This window comes from Saccopteryx leptura, chromosome 12 (genome assembly GCF_036850995.1).
Source record: "Saccopteryx leptura isolate mSacLep1 chromosome 12, mSacLep1_pri_phased_curated, whole genome shotgun sequence".
NCBI classification, from domain to species: Eukaryota; Metazoa; Chordata; class Mammalia; order Chiroptera; family Emballonuridae; genus Saccopteryx; species Saccopteryx leptura.
The window spans coordinates 44,382,456-44,404,468 of NC_089514.1; the positions used below are offsets into that span (position 1 = coordinate 44,382,456).

The 22,013-nt window shown below is 41.4% G+C and overlaps 2 protein-coding genes across 2 annotated transcripts in view; one reads left to right on the forward strand and one right to left on the reverse strand.

The window, feature by feature from the left end:
• FBXL13 (F-box and leucine rich repeat protein 13) overlaps positions 1-22,013 on the forward strand; it is a 273,369-nt gene that overhangs the window by 129,051 nt on the left and 122,305 nt on the right. The window lies entirely within an intron of this gene.
• LRRC17 (leucine rich repeat containing 17) overlaps positions 2,363-22,013 on the reverse strand; it is a 37,999-nt gene continuing 18,348 nt past the window's right edge. The window contains exons 2-4 of the mRNA XM_066353910.1: positions 19,106-20,024; positions 8,056-8,211; positions 2,363-3,203 (exon numbers count right to left, since the gene is read on the reverse strand). Of these exons, the coding sequence (XP_066210007.1) occupies positions 2,806-3,203; positions 8,056-8,211; positions 19,106-19,877 (1,326 nt within the window). The 5' untranslated portion in view covers positions 19,878-20,024 and the 3' untranslated portion in view covers positions 2,363-2,805. The remainder of the gene's footprint in view (positions 3,204-8,055; positions 8,212-19,105; positions 20,025-22,013) is intronic.

The following is a 22,013-nucleotide window of genomic DNA, read 5'->3' on the forward strand; positions in this document are numbered from 1 at the left end:
CAAATGGTGTTGGGAAAACTGGAAAGCCACATGCAAAAGAATGAAACTCGACTACAGCCTGTCCCCGTGTACTAAAATTAATTCAAAATGGATCAAAGACCTAAATATAAGACCTGAAACAATAAAGTATATAGAAGAAGACATAGGTACTAAAATCATGGACCTGGGTTTTAAAGAACATTTTATGAACTTGACTCCAATGGCAAGAGAAGTGAAGGCAAAGATAAATGAATGGGACTACATCAGAATAAAAAGTTTCTGCTCAGCAAGAGAAACTGATATCAAAATAAACAGACAGCCAACTAAATGGGAAATGATATTTTCAAACAACAGCTCAGATAAGGGCCTAATATCCAAAATTTACAAAGAACTCATAAAACTCAACAACAAACAAACAAACAATCCAATAAAAAAATGGGAAGAGGACATGAACAGACACTTCTCCCAGGAAGAGATACAAATGGCCAACAGATATATGAAAAGATGCTCAGCTTCATTAGTTATTAGAGAAATGCAAATCAAAACTACAATGAGATACCACCTCACTCCTGTTAGATTAGCTATTATCAACAAGACGGGTAATAGCAAATGTTGGAGAGGCTGTGGAGAAAAAGGAACCCTCATTCACTGTTGGTGGGAATGTAAAGTAGTACAACCATTATGGAGGAAAGTATGGTGGTTCCTCAAAAAACTGCAAATAGAACTACCTTATGACCCAGCAATCCCTCTACTGGGTATATACCCCAAAACCTCAGAAACATTGATACGTGAAGACACATGTAGCCCCATGTTCATTGCAGCACTGTTCACAGTGGCCAAGACATGGAAACAACCAAAAAGCCCTTCAATAGAAGACTGGATAAAGAAGATGTGGCACATATACACTATGGAATACTACTCAGCCATAAGAAATGATGACATCAGATCATTTACAGCAAAATGGTGGGATCTTGATAACATTATAAGGAGTGAAATAAGTAAATCAGAAAAAAAACAAGAACTACATGGTTCCATACATTGGTGGAACATAAAAATGAGACTAAGAGACATGGACAAGAGTGTGGTGGTTACCAAGGGTGGGGGGAGGGAGGACATGGGAGGGAGGAAGGGAGAGAGTTAGGGGGAGGGGGAGGGGCACAGAGAACTAGATAGAGGGTGGCGGAGGACAGTCTGACTTTGGGCGAGGGGTTTGCAACATAATTTAATGACAAAATAACCTAGACATGTTTTCTTTGAATATATGTACCCTGATTTATTAATGTCATCCCATTACCATTAATAAAAATTTATTATAAAAAAAAATATTTAAGCATAGTAATTTTTAAAAATTGAAATTATTGGGGTGACATTAATAAAATTATGTGGGTTTGAAATGTACAATTCTATAATATATCATCTGTATGTTGCATTGTATATTTACCATCCAAAGTAAAATCTCCTTCTGTCACCATGTAAAAAAAAAAAAAAAAGAAAAGAAAAAGTAGATGATATTACCTCAGAGGAATCTTTTACGAATTAGAAATAGATTATGTGAAGCTCTTAACAATATCTGTCATCTAGTAGGTGCTTCAGAAGTGCTCATTGCTATTTGTCCTGACCTATACCATTTTCTGTGCTTTGGGAATTTGTGCAAATATCAAATAAGACCCGTTGATAAACTTTTTAAGAATACCTTGATATAATAAAGATATATTCAATTCTGTATGAATAAAAAATCTGTATGAAAAGGGGAAAGTTGAACTTTTAGGGCTGTGTACATATTTCTTTCATTTTATTTTTCTTTCTAATAGTACAGTTGACTGTTAAAATGCAAACCGATGGGGTCAGTTTCCAGGTGTTTCCTTTTTCTGGTGATTTGTATCTCCAGGTGTGCTTATTCTAACCTGCAAACCGAAATGGTAGGGCTTGTTTGATCTGACTTCATTTCCTTTGCTGTGACTTCCACTGTTTTGTTTCTGCTTTACCCCAAATCCCGACCCTGAATCCTTATTTCTTTCTCTCTTTTATGCTCCTTGAAATAGTAGTTTAGCAGGAAGGGCTTGGGCCCTCCCCCCGAAAAGATGGCTTCTTAGTCTAAAAGCCAATGAAAAAGCAGTTTTGATTTCGTGTTCACTAGTGTTTACACCTTTTCAGGGCTCATGACTTGCACCATCAACAACTTCTTCCCAGAGTCCCGTTTTCCGACCAACCTCCAATATAATCCCCAGATTCTCCACTTACTGCTTATGACAGTTCTCCTTCAGGTCTAGCTGGACAGTTCTGCCAGAATCAGTGAAAAGTAGTTGAGAATTTAGGTTCAATAGGACCTCATTATGGAATGCACAAAACTCAGAAATAGAAATTTATTCAAAGTATAAGCTGATTTACTGAAAAAGTAGGGGTGGGGACCAAGGGAAGAGAATGACATTTTATTATTACTAAGCATTTTTATCTGCATTTTGGTCATGTTTAGATATGTCCATGCAGCTATCAATGTAAAAATGAATATTTTAAAAATTGTTCTCATGGAGCAGTAAAAACATTAACACAGCACATCATGAAATTCTAATGCCATCATTAGGCCCCGACTTTTGCAGGTTACTAGCATGGAATTGTCCCCAAAGGCTGTTGCTCAAATAGGCAGGCAAACAGGATGAGCATATTCCCTTGATTACTATAATAATAAAAATAATTAAAGAAACCTTCCTTTAGTTCGATAACCCTGCATAAATAGGCAACACAGTTAATGGAAATGTAAACATGCAGTTTCTGAACCAGTATAGCAAATACACAACTACTGTGGTTGCAACGAGAAGAATTTCTAAATTATCCCACGATAGTGATTCTTACACTTTGCTTCTTTGCTGTGTGATCCTTATGTATTTTTTCCCACTCGTCATCTTCTGTATCCTGGTCAAATGTTTCAGGGTATGTTGGTAATTTGTCTTTGGGGCATTCTTCATAGTAACTTCGAACATATTTTCCCACAAACCACCCTTTGTATTCTTCAGGCATTTTGCATTCCAGGCCACTATAATGGACATTGTAGTGGTGCTTTAACCAGTAGTAGAGGTAGTGGATGTTGTAGTCACATCTCCAAGGGTTATCTCTGAGCCACAAGAGTTTCAAAAAATACAAGTCTTCCAATACTCCATAGTCAAAGTTTTGCAGACTGTTGTTTGATAAATCTAACTCTTCTAAATGTGTGAGTCCTGAAAAAGTAGCTAGAAACAGAAAACATTTATTGAGCTAATGAATAACTGGGTTAAATGCAGCTGTAGGGTATCAAAAATAAGAGACTTAGTCCTCCCTGTTGAAAATAAAGATTTTCTTCTCCTTTTCTCAGAGCACTTATTTCAGAAAACTTGTAACCGTTAGTACTTTCTCCTCTCTTTGAAATGTATACATATGCTTTAGAAGACTAAGCATTTTGTCAGGTTTATGAGCCATAAATGTCTTTCTCAAGGACCTGGGAGCCATCTCCTTTAAATGTAATCATCTAGGAAGACAGCATCTCTATCTCCCAGTTTCTGTGGAAGGATAGGAGCAAAACGACCTCTTTCCTAAAGATAAAGGTTTGCTTTCCTCTTGATAAAGCCAATTCACTAGTACAGTTGGTCACCTCAATTACCAGGTAAAGTTAGGATGACCTGTGTGTGACAAATGGGGCTGTCAAGTCCTTAAGACCTAGTTATCATTTATTCTGAAAATGTGTATGCATCGGGTTGTATCTGCCTGGCTGTGCAGGCTGTGAGTTTCTTTCTGTCTTGGCACTGTCTGAGCAGATTGCCTGTGATGTGCACCACATTCCGGTTTAATGCTTACTCAATAATAAATGTATCTTCTTTCTCTACCATCTTTGTGGAGAAGATTTCTGTGTTGGGAGAAGATTATGGGTTTGTGTTTCCCTAACAGTACATGTAGCTAAATGAGAAATTCTGAAATATGTTTTTACTCAATCAAAGCTTCCCCCTTGATTAAATTGACTAGAACAAAATATTTTATATGCAAAATTAGTTTTAAATTAGCTTTCTCAAAGATGTATTTTGGGCTCACATGCATTTTTTTTATATATGCACTGGAAAGATGCTACAAAAAAGGCATAAATTAGGAAAATATTTCAAATTTAAGATATAAGTGCATTAAAAATGAAAACATGTCTGGTGAGGATTTGACAGCCTTCTGGGATATCAATAAACTCCAAAAAATGTCTTGAACAGCCTTGTCCCATTCTAAGGGAAAGGAATTCTATTCCTGTAGAGCCCAGAAACAAAACAATCTTATCAATATTTTGAAAACATCTGGTTGTGTTCTGGTGTTCCATGGTAGCTATCAGCTTTGAATCCATATGAATTTAATTCTGCTGGGGTGTGGATAATTAAAATAGCAAACATAACACAAAATAAGACAACAAAAAGCTTTTTTTTTAAGGAGTAAAGAAATCTAAACCTAGATTATCTCTATTTTAGTTGATATGGACTGATCAGATGCCCTAGAATTTCTGGGTCAATACTAATTTCAAATATTTTGTTTCTGTTTTAAACATTTTCTCATTGTTGTTTTAAAATACTCTTATCAGAGCACAAAGTGTCCTTAGTTTGAATTTGGGAAACATGTTCTCAAACCAATATCACCATGCATTTTCAAATAATTTGTTCTCAGACAACACCCATAATTCCCCCTGAAACAAATTATATTTTGGTGCAAAGCAAATAATTGGGGATGTGGGGTGGAGGAGAGCAGGCGGTGGAGAGGAGCAGAAGGTTAGCTCTTGTAGTAATGATATTTCTGAAGATATTGCATTTTTTCCTATTTGCTAACATTTGTGGGTCAATAATCTCAACAATTTACTTTTCTTAAAACAAGTCAGCCCTTCAGATTGGAAGCATGTATAAACAATCCGAGCACTATAGTTGTTACTTAAACCCTGTGTATTCAGGCGTTTTGAAAGCTAGTTTTCATTTGTTTGTTTGTTTCTTTCTTTCTTTTTTTTTTTTTTTTTGTATTTTCCTGAAGTTAGAAGCAGGAAGGCAGTCAGACAGACTCCTGCATATGCCCAACTGGGATCCACCTGGCATGCCCACCAGGGGGCGATGCTCTGCCCCTCTGGGGTGCTGCTCCATTTCTGCCGGAGCCATCCCAGCACCTGAGGTGGATGGAGGCCATGGAACCATCCTCAGTGTCTGGGCCAACTCTGTTCCAATGGATGGAGACTTGGCTGCAGGAGGGGAAGAGAGAAGTAGAGAGGAAGGAGAAGGGGAGGGGTGGAGAAGCAGAAGGGTGCTTCTCCTGTGTGCCCTGGCCGGGAATCGAACCTGGGACTTCCATATGCCAGGCCGACGCTCTACCACTGAGCCAACTGGCCAGGGCCTCATTTGTTTCTTAAAGGGGTAAAACCCCTACTAGGGTGTCTTCTTTCCCTGTTTTGCAATAATTTCTGGAATTTTCTGAGATTGTTATTTACACCTTTTAAAGAGCGGCAGACCTTCAGCACTTGTGGACCTACCAGCACAAGTTGTTAAGTCAGCCTACCCAGCACTGCTTCATCTCCGAGGCCCCAAAATATATATAGAAGGTCTTTTATTTTAAAACTTCTGATCATTTTTACTTAAGTGCTGAGATGAATTTTTGTTCCAGGAAGATAGACCAAGAAAAGTGGTCAGCATTTGGTAGGTGTTCAGCACACATTTGTTAATGTAGAAAATACTTTCCCAGGATGAGTTGGACAGAGGAGCAAAAGAAGACTGCTGCCGCTAACAGTCACCAGTGTGTGGCAGCAAGGAAAACACACGGGGTGGACAGCACGCAGAGGCCAGCAGGGCCAGAGAGGACAAAGGAATCCCTGCAGTTAAGGGAATTTCATCACTGACAAGGGGACATCTCACTAGAAGTAAAACCAACCCATTTTGCACTATTTTCTATCTCTCTGCAGTGTCTTCTCTTATTCTAGCATTCTTTACATACTGTAGTTTTACTATATTTAAAATATTGTTTGCACTATTTATTCACTACTTTAATAAATTTAACTTGGGCCACTCACATTTTAGTCTCTTTTAGAGATAGTGCTAAAACTTGTTTGCATTGATACTTTTTTTTTTCTTTGTATTTTTCTGAAGCTGGAAACGGGGAGAGACAGTCAGACAGACTCCCGCATGCGCCCGACCGGGATCCACCTGGCACGCCCACCAGGTGCGATGCTCTGCCCACCAGGGGGTGATGCTCTGCCCCTCCGTGGCTCGCTCTGCCGCAACCAGAGCCACTCTAGTGCCTGGGGCAGAGGCCAAGGAGCCATTCCCAGCGCCCGGGCCATCTTTGCTCCAATGGAGCCTTGGCTGCAGGAGGGGAAGAAAGAGACAGAGAGGAAGGAGGGGGGGTGGTGAAGCAAATGGGCGCTTCTCCTATGTGCCCTGGTCGGGAATCGAACCCGGGTACCCCGCACGCCAGGTTGACACTCTACCGCTGAGCCAACCGGCCAGGGCCCTGCATTGATACTTTTGATAGTTGCTTAGCTAAGGGCAGAAGGAAATTAGACACCTGCCCAGGGACCTGAGACACGACATGCTTGTCCTGAGGGTCTCTGGTACTCACAGAGCAAAAGAGGGCCCTCCCTTCCCAATTCCTCACCCTGTGGTCTGGCTGAACTGCACAGAGGAATGACGATTGCTTCATTTAAGGAAAGGGTGTCTCTTTAGTATTCTTATTCACTGTGAAATGAAAGTTGCTTTTGACTTCACATTTTAAAGATAGTCCCAATTTAACACTATCTGTACAGTCTAAGGTATAAGAGTAGTAGCATATGGCTGTTCCCTTGGGATTTTTTTTTTTTTTTTTTTTTTGTGGCAGAGACAGAGAGAGAGAGTCAGAGAGAGGGACAGATAGGAACAGAGGGAGAGAGATGAGAAACAATTCTTAATTGCGGCTCCTTAGTTGTTCATTGATTGATTTCTCATATGTGCCTTGACTGGAGGGGGGGGCTACAGCAGACCGAGTGACCCCTTGCTCAAGCCAGTGACCTTGGGCTCAAGCTGGTGAGCTCACGCTCAAGCTGGCGACCTTGGGGTCTCGAACCTGGGTCCTCCACATCCCCGTCTGATGCTCTATCCATTGTGCCAATGCCTGGTCAGGCCCCTTGGGAAATTTTTTAAATTATGATTTAATATTTTAAAATGTTATTAATACTAAAATATAATACTAAAACATGCCTGTGTAATTCTAGAACATTCATCTTCAATTTTCAGTTCTACAATGTTAAAATCTTAATGTCCTATTAATGGTATTAAGTTACCATTCAGAAAAGCAGAAGAAACAATTGTATTTGAAATGTTTATGACATTAACATTGCATTAATAGTATTAATAATCATTTTTTACAGACCAGACTTTTCAAATTAAAGTAGCACTGTGAAGGTGCATATGTATGTTACAAATCTTATTAATATCGCAATAATTCCCAGTGCTTTCTAAACCCAGTGTGTAACTTACCACTCTAGTTTTTGCCAGAGATGTTGCTTAAAAAATGGAGGAGATTTGAAGGATGGAAAAGAGAACTGATCCTGATCTAGGATTAGATAAAATATGACTGACTCTGGTTTGAGCACATTTTATGTTAATTTATGAGCTTTGTGCTTAGCAGATTGTTTCAAATGTACTTTAAACAAGTTGTTAAAGTCCTACTTTAAACATGCAAGTTGGAACTTAATGAATAGCAAAGAAAATGCCAAATCTGAATTTCCCTTAAAAAGTCATTACATGATGAGTGTTTTATTGACCACTAGCCATATGGTTTTACTTTTTTACTATATTCCACAAAATACTGTTACTTGGACCAATTAAATAACTGTTGCTTAGTAATATATTATATTACATATTTCATAAAGCAAAATTTTGGCAAATATTTCTGAAAGCTAAACAAGTTCTAATTAAACAAGTTATAAATTATTCACATTTTATTTAAATTCAAACTTTTTATTATTTAGTGTTGTTTTCAAACTAAGTTTGTGTTCACGAATAAATGTTGCCACTGAGGGCGAACCAGAGAACACCTGCCGCCAGATCACAGGCTACGCAGTGCACATACCAGGGTCGATGAATTCAATGCCGTTGCTGCTAAGGTTTAATTTCTTTAGCTCATGAACATCTTCAAACTGCTTGGGTTGAAGTTGATTGATTTTATTGTATGACAAGTCAAGTTTAACAATATCTGGAGGGATGTTGTTTGGAACTTTCTTCAACTCTGGAAAAATGAACAATATTCAGGTTATTAAGCTCCCGCTTGCATTCATTTGCTTTTATCACTTACACCTGTGTGATAGAAGCTTCTGCTTCTACAGGGGAAAGGGCTACCTGAAGCCAAAGAACACTAGCATGAACAAGCCTTAGCAGGTGCTAAATTCCACCTGAGCCTGGCAAACCAAACACATGACCACAGCGCTGAGAGGAGCAACTCCTGGCTGTGGGGAGACACTTCCTCGAGGTAGCTGTGAGAAATCAAGAACAGCTGGCAACACAGCTCAGCTGGCTGAGTCATCAGGTGGGGCAGTGGCTTCACTCCTGCCTGTCCATTGGAATCGCCTAGGAAGCTTTAAAAAAGAAAGTTGAAATGAAATGAAACAAATCAAACCTGTTTGTGTCCTGTCCCTTTCCCTTCCTACTCTCTAAAATTTTCATGATTAATTATTGCCTCTTTTTTTTTTTTTTTTTTTTTGTGACAGACAGAGAGAGGGACAGACAGATAGGAAGGAAGAGAGATGAGAAGCATCAATTCTTTGTTGCAGCTCCTTAGTTGTTCATTGATTGCTTTCTCATATGTGCCTTGACTGGGGGGCTACAGCAGACCGAGTGACCCCTTGCTCAAGCCAGTAACCTTGAGCTTCAAGCCAGTGACCTTTGGGTTCAAGCCAGCGACTGGGGGTCATGTTTATGATCCCATGCTCAAGTCAGCCACCCTATGCTCAAGCCGGATGAGCCCATGCTCAAGCTGGTGACCTTGGGGTTTCAAACCTGGGTCCTCTGCATCCCAGTTTGATGCTCTATTCATTGCACCACCGCCAGGTCAGGCTAATTATTGCCTCTGATGCATCTTTATTTTATCCCTTTCCGCAGGCCAACAAATAAGCTCAGGTCTCTCTAGTCTACCCTAAAACAAACAAACAAAAAATTCTTGACCTCAGTGACCCTCAAACTATTATCTTATTACTCCTTTCCTTCGATGCTAAAATGAAAGAAAGAGGCATCCTGCCTTGCTGTTTCTGCTCCTCATCATGCACTTGTTTCCTGAATCTCTGTGACACAGTTCACACTCCATCACTTGCTGCTCCTCCCAGGGGGCAGCAGCCACTGGCCTCTCGGGGACAGCGATGGAAACCACAGTACTGCTGCTGCTTCTACCACAGGAAACGCCTCAGGAACAGGAGTCCAATGATTTTTCACAAGTTTATAGAAAATCAAGACTCACCTAATCTATTCCCTACTATTTATGTTTGTCTTTAAACCATGCTCTAAAAAATATGAATTATGTTTATTTTATGTTTTAGGATAATACTTGCCTTTTCTCTTAATCTTAGCAAAATATTCTGAAGAGATTTTATTCCATTATAAGCAAGGCAAGTGAAGCCTGCGAAGAGACACAAACCGTTCTCACAAAAGGAAACTGGAAGAAAAACGTAAAATGTCTGGATTCTTTGACACCTAAGAAATAGCCACCAGCTTTTTGAATAAGTAGAAATGCTTTGGCCTGGGCCAGCTTGCTCAGTGGATAGAGCATCAGCCAGGCATGGGACATCACTGGTTCGACCCCCGGTCAGGGCACACATAAGAAGCGACCATCTCCCTCTCTTTCCCTTTCTCTCCCTCTTTTTCTCTTGCAGCCAGTGGCTTGATTGTCCAAGTGTCAGCCCAGGTGCTGAGAATAGCTTGGTTGGTTTGAGCTTCAGCCCCAGATGAGGGTTGCCTGGTGGATCCCAGTTGGGGCACATGTGGGAGTCTGTCTCACTAGCTTCCCTCCTCTCACTTGAAAAAATGCTTTGACTTTGACCAGGAGGTGGCACAGTGGATAGAGCGTCAGACTGGGTCGTGAAGTACTCAGGTTCAAAACCCCGAGGTCGCCGGCTTGAGCATGGGCTCATCTGGTTTGAGCAAGGCTCACCAGCTTGGACCCAAGCAAGGGGTTACTCGGTCTGCTGTAGCCCCCGGTCAAGGCACATATGAGAAAGCAGTCAATGTACAACTAAGGCGTCACAACAAAGAATTGATGCTTCTCATCTCCTTTCCTGTCTGTCTGTCCCTATCTGTCTCTCTCTATCTCTGTCACCAAAAAAATGCTTTGAACTGGGTGCAATAAAATATATTTATGAAAGGTGGTATCTATTTATCCATAATGCACTTTTGGTACGGAATAATTGAATTCTTGATAAATTCTCCCAACTATTAAAGAAAAACCCATCTATTATTTATGATTTCTTAATCCATAGTACATTTACGTTTGAAAAGACTCAGGCTTATTTTTTCCCCACGTTTAACAGCTCAGAATCCATGGTCTCTAATGGGATGATATTGCTGGTTTCTTCTTTAGTATCCTTTTTTTCTGTTAAATTTGCTTTCTCTTCTTGATGGGGTCTTAGTTTCTTAGTATCGATGAGCAGGAACTGTTCTAAGTGCCCTACCAAGTAGTAAATGACAAGAGCCCTATGAGATAAGTACATTATTACCCTCATTTGACAGGAGAAACTGAGGCACAGCTTGCCCACAGGCGCCCTCCTAGGAACTAAATATAATCCCGCTCGCCCCGAATCTGTGCTTCTAACCAGCATGCTCACCATGCTCTGCTGCCTGCTCACGGTACCTTTTTGCTGCGTTTCTGCTGTCCCACCTGCTCAGAAGCCTCAGGGTTGGCATGTAGGGTGAAATGGGGATACGGAGGCAATATACTGGGGTGGCCATGAGACCGTTCTGGCTCTGAATTTAGAATAACATCTCCCTGCTTTCAAATGGGTAATAAAAATAATAATAATACCACCGTTCCCTGCCTTTTCTCAATGGTTGTTATTAACAATAGGCACAGTGTACATTTTACTGATTCCTCCCCCACTTAACCCCCTCCCCTCCACGGAAGCTTCACAAGGGAGGCTTAGAACAATGCCTAATATATCATAAATAAATAAATGGTATCTAGCAGACACCTGTTAAAATGGCACCTAGTGATCCCCCCCCCTACTAATATTCATGCCCTTGTGCAAACCCTGAGTATGGGCTGAACCTAGTGAATCATTTCTAACAACAGAATGCAGCAAATATGATGGGATGTCCCTTCCATAATTAGGTTACCAGGAACTGTGCCTTTTGTTTTGCTAGCAGACTCTCTTTGGCTGGCTCTATGGTGGAGAGGCTCCCACAGCAAGGAATTAAAGGTGGCCTCTGGCCAATAGCTGGCAAGGAACTTGGGCCCTCAGTCCAACAGCCATATGAGCTTGGAAAGGAATCCTTTTCCAGTTCAGCCTTCTGATGAGACACAGCCCTGAGCCTGGGTCACCACCTTGATTGCAGCCTTGGGAATGAGAAATCCCAAAGCAGAGGACCTGTTTAAACCATGTCTGGCTTCCTGACCCACACAAACTGTGTGTTGTTTCAAGCCATTAAGTTTTGGGGTAGCTAGGTGGCATTAGATAACTAACCCATAGTAAATAATAGGAGTTTATTAAATGTTTGTTAATTTAATGATTCAGGAATATTGAGGTCTCTTCTAATAAGAGAGCTTTGAAAATTTGGAGTGCTCTTATATCTGTCTTCTGATGAGAAATTATTCTATTTGACCTAGAGTTGTATCTAGCAACATACTGAAAGGGAAAGACTTTCAGAAGGGAATGCATTATATGTTGCAGCAGTGAGGTGGTCCTCCCTTTAGGAACAGCGGGACCCTAACTGGAGACCTAGACTCCGTCTTGGGTGCTACATGGAAGCAAGGAGGTGGAGATGCTGGTGATAACTGAAACTCACGGAGACAACTGAGAACAGACGTAGAAATAATTTCTTGGCATTCGGCATCTGGAACAGCTATTGAGAATGGCTGTGGCATCTTCTTACAAGGCTTTGAAAAGAGCTTGAATAGAGCTTATTTTAAAATCCAGAATCCCACCTCTTCTCACCTCTTACACTGCTACCACGTTGGTCCAAGCCACTGTCATCTCTTGTCTGGGTTATCCCAGTGCCGTCCTAACCCCACATGATCCTGTTAAAACCTTAGTCAGACCATAGCTTTTTCCCAGATGACTTCCCATCGTCCTGATGGCAGAATACTTCCATCACTTTCCATCTCACTGTGTCCTCACCAAGGCACTATTAAGCCGTTCAAAGCTGTGGGTCTTCCTTGTCCCCAGAGTCAGCCTCTCTTAGGTTCTGCAAAGCAGCCTTTTATCAGGACTTGCTTGCTGAACCCACATCTGCTGGGATGGCTATATGATCACTGCAGGACGAGCTCAAGTGGGTTAACCACAAATAAGTGGGTTAGAGAAAATGTTTACGAGAACACCCTGAGCCCCTGCTTAAGCAATGCGGCAGACCTGTGGGTGCTGGAAGAGGGACAGGAATTGCGGAACCCACTTTGGCATTGTTAGCAGCAGCCCTGGATAAAAATAGGACCCATGAGTAACACCAGAAATTGCAAACCAAGGCCTCTACTAGTGTGGCTTAGAAAAACATGGAGAAATTTTATTGTGTTGATGAGTAAAGACAGTTTTTTAGTTCTTTTACTTTAAACTTGAATGAGAATTGAAACTATTGATGTAAAGTATGTTTGTTTTAATAAAGGTTACATACCAGTAAATACAAATTTCCTCAGGTCCGAAGTCAAATTTAGTCCATGCTCCATTTGTAGACCAAGGCACCACATGGTTATTTGCTGCTACCTGAAATTCTTGGTAAACCCTCAACAAATACCATGTTTACTTTATCATCACCCCTGACAAGATTTGTCTCTTCCCTGACCATGCCTTGCTTATTTTTAAAATATTTTTAATTTAAAATTTTTTTTAAAATTTTTTTAGCAAGAGAGAGAGAAAGAGAGAGGCAGGAAGGGAGAGAGATGAGAAGCATCAATTTATAGTTGCAGCACTTTAGTTGTTCATTGACTGCTTTCTCATATGTGCCTTGACCCAGGGCTCCAGCTGAGCCAGTGACCCCTTGCTCAAGCCAGAGGCCTTGGGCTTTAAGTCAGTGACCTTTGGGCTCAAGCCAGAGACCATGGGGTCATGTCTATATCCCATGCTCAAGTCAGTGACCTCAGGGTTTCAAACCTGAGTCCTCAGTGTCCTAGGCAGACACTTTATCCACTGTGCTACCGCCTGGTCTGGTGATGTCTTGCTGATTTTGAGGAGGAAATTGGGAAGTTTTCTCAGTGTAATTTCCCATTTACTAGGCCATCTTGGTTGTCACCAATGTCAGAACTACTCTGAAGGCAGGCTAGTAGTATAGTAGGTAAGAGACAGAACTGGGTCTGTTTACTGCAAATTTAAAAAGTCTTCATTATTTTTCAAGCCAGGGATGGAATTAACGTCAGACGCCACTGGGAGCAATTTATGGGTGTAATTCTCCCCAGCCCTAATCTCGGAGCTAAAATAAATCCTTAAAAATGGTAAATGTGAAGCAAAAAGTAATTTCAAAACTCCAACTTTCATGTATTTTTGGCAAGTCCATTTACCTCAATGTGGCATAAGCATGCCTTTCAACTAATCTCACATTCCCTTTGAAAGACAAAGTTTTGTTGGCAAAGTGCCTGTCTCCCAGTGAATAAAGCTATTATTTCTTTTTCTTACTCTCAGATGTTTACGGCAAAAATAGTGATCTTTGAGGTCTCTGTGGTCAAATTGTGGTCAAATTGGCACATATTAGGTCCCCTACACATACCGTCTGACTCATCATCTGTCAGCTGGGAGAGGCACAACTCCTGAGCTAGGGGAATCTGTCTTCAGGGTCCCTGTGTGGCATCGTGTGTACAGTGTGCCTTACAGAGCCCAAGAGGAGGGCTCAAGTTCTTGGTTAGTAGATGTACCGGAGTTTTGAAGGAAGAGTAACATTGCACAGTGGTCTATGGCTTGGGAGCTGCTTGGGGACTGTGACTTCAGAAGGGCAACTTAATTTCTCTACACCTCAGTGTCCTCACTTTTGAGGATAATAATGGCACTTCTTGCAAGGTTGTGAGGAGTAAATGTAATAATACATGAAGCTGCTGTCTTAGGCACTCCACACATTTAGATGACAGCTCTTCTTCATTAACGTCACTGCTAGTTTCACGCTCGATGGCTTGTTATAGGTTTCTTTAGATTCTACATAGTGTCTAACTCGTGGTGTACAACCAAAACTATTACTGCATTCTGTCAGGGAGCTAGCGCCGAATGTTGCAGAATAATTATTTTTAGCATTTTATATTTATTACCTATTTATAGAATGGGGTAAGAAAAATTAGAGTGAATTATATTCAGGTTGCCATACTTGAATTCTAGATATAATTTTTAATTTCTATGTATTGTTATTTTTAAAGGCTGCTTAAATTATTGCTTTGTAAGAGCACAGAAAGAGCTCAATTATTACCATCAGTCTGAATGAAGTGCATGGCCCTGTGCCAGGCAGCACCAAAGGGTGTTTAATAGACAGGACCTTTGCCTTTAAATTTATAGGAATCAATAACGTACAAAAAAACAACAACCCAAAAACACAATAGATTTATATCAATTATAGTGAAAACTATTTATATTGATTATATTAAAAGGCAAAACTCATTTTATCTAAATTTTATCTACATTTTTAAATTTAAAAAGTGTAGCCTCTGATTTATGTAGTCATTAACATGTGGAGGACCCTGAGTTGTCGTTTAGTGCATGGCCCTATATTATATAAATATATGCTGTGTATGTCATTAAATTTTATTTATATTGTTTTCTAGTAAATAATATGTGTACTTTTAAATCAGAGGGAATGAATTTATAAGGCATATCTGAAAGGTTGTGTTTGGACAATAACTGATGGAAGTAAAGCAATGTTTGTATTTTTATAAGTTCATTTTTGCAACAGAAAAAAGACAAAAATATCATGGAAAAAAGACAAAAGCATAAATAGGCTCACGGGGGAGGGAACGGGCCAAGAATAGAAAACCAGTAAAAAAGAAATTTCCTACCAAGTCTGTCTCCTTAAATGACAGCATAGTCTAGCTATAGAAGTCTTTAACGTTGTGATGATGGCATTTTCTCCTCAATTAATGAACTGTACCTACTTACTCTTGATCATCTGGTGTACCGAGTGCAAATGAGCTTGAAGGTAGAACCTCAGCAATATTAAGTCACTTTTCTAACCCATGTCTAGGATTAGTAGATTTGTAAGTTTTCAAAATATATACTTCAAGATTTTAAACACCATAAAGAAAATCCTAGTAAAACATCCTTTTCAGAATGAAGCACTACTCACCGTAACAATATCAGGGAAATTCCACCTAATCTGGCTACAGAGGAACTACATACATTGATGTTTCTGGAATTCTCTAATGCAGGGTTTGGTAATGCTTTTGGCTGAGAGAGCCATGAATGCCACATATTTTAAAATGTAATTCCATGAGAGCCATACAACAACCCGTGTACATTACGCATTATCCAATAAAAATTTGGTGTTGTCCCAGAGGACAGTTGTGATTGGCTCCAGCCACCCGCAACCATGAACATAAGCGGTAGGAAATGAATGGATTATAATACATGAGAATGTTTTATATTTTTAATGTTATTATTTTTTTAATTAACGATTTGTCTGTGAGCCAGATGCAGCCATCAAAAGAGCCACATCTGGCTCATGAGCCATAGGTTCCGACCCCTGCTCTAATGCTTCCATTGTTAAGACAGCTGCTTGTTAATGTAATCAGTTTAATAAAAGACAACAGGCTCAGGTAGACCAAGGTTCAAATCTTTGCTGTTTACCTGTGAGCCCTTGGCCAAGTGACTGAACCTCCCTGAAGCTCATTTTTTTCAGCTGTAAATGGTGCTACTACTACCCTCCTGATAGTCAACTGTGGACAGAATGTGTGGGAGTACCTGGAACATAGTAGGTTCTCAGTTAATGAATACTCTCTTAAATTCAGAGGACCCAGAACGGCATCTCCCAGGTCACAATGCTGTTATTGCTCTACTATGCCATCAAATTATATACAATCTATAGGGTATTAGAATAAGCAAACCTTTCCAAGCCACGAGGCTGTGATGTGATCTAAAAAGGCACCACCTTCCAGAGTCAGATAGAAGGGAACAAGGCTTGAGCATGACTTCACTGATAAACAAATTTACTGCTGGCTCCGATTGCCTGCTTCTTCAATGTCAACAAACTCCTGCCTATGGCTCCCTTGGGAGGAGCCAGTCTCATGTTCTGGCCTTCCCTTTCTTTTCTTAAAGAAACAAAACAAAGCAAGAACTTCTGAAATAAGTGGAAGGAATGACAGCATGCCCCGTAAGACCCCAGTTCAGTGACATCTGGCTTTAATTTAATATTAAAAATAAGTTATTAATCCATGCCAGAAATGAAACAGACAGACACTGTCATGTGGCTTCTTATCCTAGGGTAGATTTAGCAGTTCCCAGACCACACTTTGAGAACGTCTTCACTAACAAGTCAGGAGCATTACTAAAATCTCTCTTCTGTGTTATTTCATGAATTTATTCTGTATGTGCAAATCCTGCACAGTACTAGCTCAAGAATGTATGGGAGTATAAAACAGAGTAATGATTTCCAGGAAATAGGTAATATTCTGGAAAGATTTCTTAGTCTCATAGCTCTTAGATTAAATACTTTCAACTTGGTTTTTCTTTCAATATTTTATGTTTTATTTTGGGTAACTTGAGAGCAATTAAGATACAGAATGTTAGCAACTGACTATTAAAACCTTAAGTCTAGGCCCTGGCCTTTGGCTCAGTGGATGGAGCATTGGCCCAGCATATGGGCATCTCAGGTTTGATCCCCGGTCAGGGCACACAAGAGAAACAACACCTGCTTCTCTTCACCTCACTTTTCCACTTTTCTCTCTCTTCCCCTCTCACATCCAGTGGCTTGACTGGTTCCAGCACTGGCCCGGGCACCGAGGATAACTTGGTTGATTTGCGCATTGGCCCCAGAGGAGGTTGCTAGGTGGATCCTGGTTGGGGCACATGTGGGAGTCTGTCTCACTATCTTCCCTCTTCTCACTTGGAAGAGGACAACCCCTAAAGAACCCTTAAGACTAAATTATAAGATACATTATCACTACCTCCCGCTTGTTCTCCCTCTGACATTTCTCGAGGGTCCTGTTCTGCCGGTGGTTTCCCTTGAGGTTACCATTTCCCCACAGATGCACACCATGTTTTGACTTTACTCGGGATAAGTCAGGTTATATAGACAGCATTTTGCACTTGTTTGCATACCCACTGTTTGACCTACACAAATTAAATTACGTTAGATTTAAGATGAAAGGAATTCCTACAGCCACAGTGTGAAAAGAATGAATATGAGTAGGACCCAAATTTCCTAATGTTCCCTAAATCACTAACCATCTTGAATTTTGTAAAGCCAGTAGCCACGGCCACCATCACAGCCACCCAGACCATGCAGGTTCACATTTGATTCAGACAGACAGTAATGAAACAACGGAGCCAAGAACTGGTGGGCCATCATCTTTATCCTAGCTTGCACCCAGCGGGCAAGAAATACACACAGTGGGAAAACATTTCCCTTTTAATTCAGGGTTCCCAAAGCCACTGACTTATTGAGTTTCCTAGAATCAAAGTTTTCTACCTCACCAGCCTTATTCATCTCTGTTCCCTATCTCCTTCTCTCTGCACAAACTCTGTACAAACTGGCTTCTTCTTCAGCACTCCGCCATCTTGGCTGCTTCTCCTCTCCTCTACATGGCCTTTCTCTGCTGTCCTCTAGCATGGGCTCCTCTGCCCCATTTTATAGTGTAGAAATCAAAACCTTTAATCCAATATACAAACAAGGAAGTCTCTGATACAAAGTCACTTATCTGAGGCATAATGGGATTCCTCATGAGAGTGCACCATCCACATCATGCAACAGTCAAGAATGTGGGGAAAAGCTTAGTCTTAAAACTAAGCCTTAGACGGCCCTGGCTGGTTGGCTCAGTGGTAGAGCGTCAGCCTGGCGTGCAGGAGTCCTGGGTTTGATTCCCGGCCAGGGCACACAGGAGAAGCGCCGCGCCCATCTGCTTCTCCACCCCTCCCCCTCTCCTTCCTCTCTGTGTCTCTCTTCCCCTCCCGCAGCCGAGGCTCCATTGGAGCAAAGATGGCCTGGGCGCTGAGGATGGCTCTGTGGCCTCTGCCTCAGGCACTAGAATGGCTCTGGATGCAACAGAGCGATGCCCCAGATGGGCAGAGCATTGCCCCGTGGTGGGTATGCCGAGTGGATCCCAGTCGGGCGCATGCGGGAGTCTGTCTGACTGCCTCCCCGTTTCCAGCTTCGGAAAAATGCAAAAAATAAAAAATAAAATAAAATAAAATAAATAAAATAAAAAAAATAAAAACCTAAGCCTTAGGCTATAACAGGAGTTGGGAACCTGTGACTCTTTTGATGGCTGCATCTGGCTCACAGACAAATCTTTAATAAAAAAAATAATAACGTTAAAAATATAAAACATTCTCATGTATTACAATCCATTCATTTCCTACTGCTCATGTTCATGGTTGCAGGTGGCTGGAGCCAATCACAGCTGTCCTCCGGGACAACACCAAATTTTTATTGGATAATGCCTAACGTACACGGGTCATTGTATGGCTCTCATGGAATTACATTTTAAAATATGTGGCGTTTGTGGCTCTCTCAGCCAAAAAAGTTCCCAACCTTTGGGCTATAAGGACCCTGCCTGTTTACAGCCTGTCCCCCACACCCAATGCAAACTATAAGCGAGCAAACATATACATCATATTTACAAACTTATTTGACCAACAAATTTGGACTCTGGAAAAGCTTGGAGTAAATTCCACTGTCACTGGAGAAAGAGTTTTTGGGGAAGTAACACCAAAATTCCAAGGCAAGATTGGGTGTAGAAAGAGTTATAAAAGTCAAAGAACACTTTAAAGCATCCACAAAAATGAAAAAGTAAGAAACCTACAAACCTTTCCTTTTGCAGTCCAGTGTTTGTATGGGAAACACGTAAATGTGACAAAGAGAAGAATCCGCCTCGGGCTTGATGACTGGGGGTCTCCCTGACACTTGAGGTTTGGGGTCCCCTTGTTCCTTTCCTTCTTCGTTACATAACTCTTCAGTTTTTATCTGCCGCAGTTTTTTATTTTTTAGTTCCCGTGGGCTTTCACACTTGGCGTAGTTCCCCAAATTTCGGTTCTTTGGAACCTGCAACATTGAAACAAGCGTTTCTATGTCACAAGTGCAGTGCCAGGGGTTGTCATAAAGGCGCAGGTAGCTCAGGAGTGGTGTGTAAATGAACACTTCTTCTGTCAAGACTTTGATCTGGTTATGCTGTAGTAAGAGAGTGGTCAGTTTATTTAAGCCAAAGAAAGCCTCGCTTTCAATTTTGGAGATCTCATTCTGTTGCAGATCCAAGCTTTTAAGCTTTTTGAACTTGGAAAACATGTTGTTCTTCAATATGCGGATCTTGTTTCTTGCTAACAACACGTGCAGCAAATCGTGAGGCCAGCCAGGCAGCACGTAAACCAGTTTTCTTTCTTGACAATCTAAGTATTTCTCATGGAGATACGTGTACACTTCGCAGGGGAGGCCTGGAGCATAGCGTTTGACGGGGCTGGAGCCTCTCCGGCCCCCGCTGCCCCGGCCGCTGTGCGCTCGGGTTCTCACACCCCCGGCGTTCGCCTTGCGGAACTCAGCCGCTTTACACAAGAAAAGCAGGATTAGGAGGGTAACCGCGCGCATCCTGACATCCAGCTGGCCCCAATTACTTAGTGTGGCTGTGGCAGATGGAACAATGAAAGTATTCCTTTGAAATCCAAGTTTGGGTGATTTCAACTAATGCAGACCAGGAACAATGAGACCCAGCTGAGGTATGGTGGGGTCCCTAGGCTGCACAAGGAAAAAAAATATTTAGTTAAGGACCAGTGAAAGCATTGTTATTGACAAGTATTAGTAACTTTTTTTTTTAAGTATGTAAAGGCATTCCAGGTAATAAAGGCATTAGCAGGACACTGGTGTATAAGGCTCTGCAGCCTCCAGTTTGCCTTGTGTAGTGGCTAAATTTTGAGCCCTGAGTTTGAATCAAAACTCCTTATTGCTTAACTTGCGACCTCAGGATAATTATTTAACCTCCTCTTCTGCGTCTGTAAGATGGGATTGAGGATACTTCTAACATTGTTGAGAGGGTGAAACGGGCTCCCGCGTGTAAGACGCCACGCAGTGCCTGGTCCAGTGGAAGCACTCCACGATGTTAGGGCTCAACATTGTGAAAACTGAACACTGTATGTATCATCACATTGGATTCTTCAAATTAAAGGGTTTCTCCCTATGGCCTTTAGATATGCAGACAAGAGTAGGACTCCAGCCCTGTCCAGACAGGTCTGAGCGTTGTCCCCAGACCCCAAGTTTGTGGGATTGAGCCCCAGTCAGGGCACATAAAAGAATCAACCAATGAATGCATAAATAAGTGAAAAACAAATCAATGTTTCTCTCTTTCTCTCTGTGAAGCCAGTAGCCAGGGCCACCATCACAGCACCCAGCCCATGCAGGTTCGCATTAGATTTGGACAGACGGTAATGAAACAATGGAGCCAAGAACTGGTGGGCCATCATCTTTAATCCTAGCTTGCACCTGGCAGGCAAGTAACAACACACACTGGGCTCCAAAACCCATTTATTCAGTGCTCACAAAGCTACTGACTTTATCCAAGTTTCCTAGAATCAAAGGTTTCTAGCTCACCAGACTTATTCACCTCTGTTCCCCATCTCCTTCTCCCTGTACAAACTCTGCACAAACTGGCTTCTCACTCAGCACTCCGCCATCTTGGCTGCTTCTCCTGCTCTCCTCTCTAATGCTAATCTCAGGAACCAAGAGAGCAAGCTCCCGGTCTGCCCCATTTTATAGTGTAGAAATCCAAACTTTTAATCCAATATACGAATAAGGAAGTCTCTGATATAAAGTCACTTATCTGAGGTATAATGAGATTCCTCATGAGAGTGCACCACCCCACATCAAAAAGGGTGGGAAAGGCTTAGTCCCAAAACCAAGCCCCAGGCTACAAGGATCCTGCCCACCCACAGCTGCCCCCAACACATTAATATAATCACGCCCATCCCAAACAAGAAGGGCAACTAATACCATCACCTGGGTGATGAGCTTCCATGTGGGCAGCGCCATCTTTAACAAAGTGAGCATAATATATTTTATCTGGCCAACACTCTCCCTTCTCTCTCTCCAAAATCAATAAAAAAAGAAATTTTGAGTAAGACTCCAATGGCTGTCTTCTGGAGCTTATTTTTTTTCTGTCTTGCAATCACCATTTTCTGTCTCCCAATCACCAGTCATATTGAATGTGGACTCCAGAAGTGCTCAGGGTAAATTGCAACTGTCCTGTTATCTCCTGCGGAGCTTGGTTCGAAGGTCACCTCAGTGAAGACTTCTGTGACTGTTGTATTTGAAGTCACACCCCTTCCCATTCGCCCTCCACCCCCTTTCTTGTTTTGTTTTGCCCCACAGCACTTACCACCATCTTTCAAAGTAGATGTTCAGCTTCTTCTGTTTACTCTCAGTTCCCTGTATGTCCGACACCTACAGTTTCTAGCACAAAGCAGGTTGTTTCTTGCTAACAACGTGCAGCAAACCATGAGGCCTGTCAGGCAGCACTAGACTCCTTTGCTTTCTTGACAATCTAAGTATATATTTTTATTTATTAATTTTTTGAGAGAGAGACATTGAACACTGATTTGTTGTTCCACTTATTTATACATTCATTGCTTAATTAATGTATGTGACCTGACCAGGGAGCAAACCTGCAATCTTGGCATATCGGGACGATGCTCTCACCGAACTACCCAGCCAGGGCTTACAAAGCAGGATCTT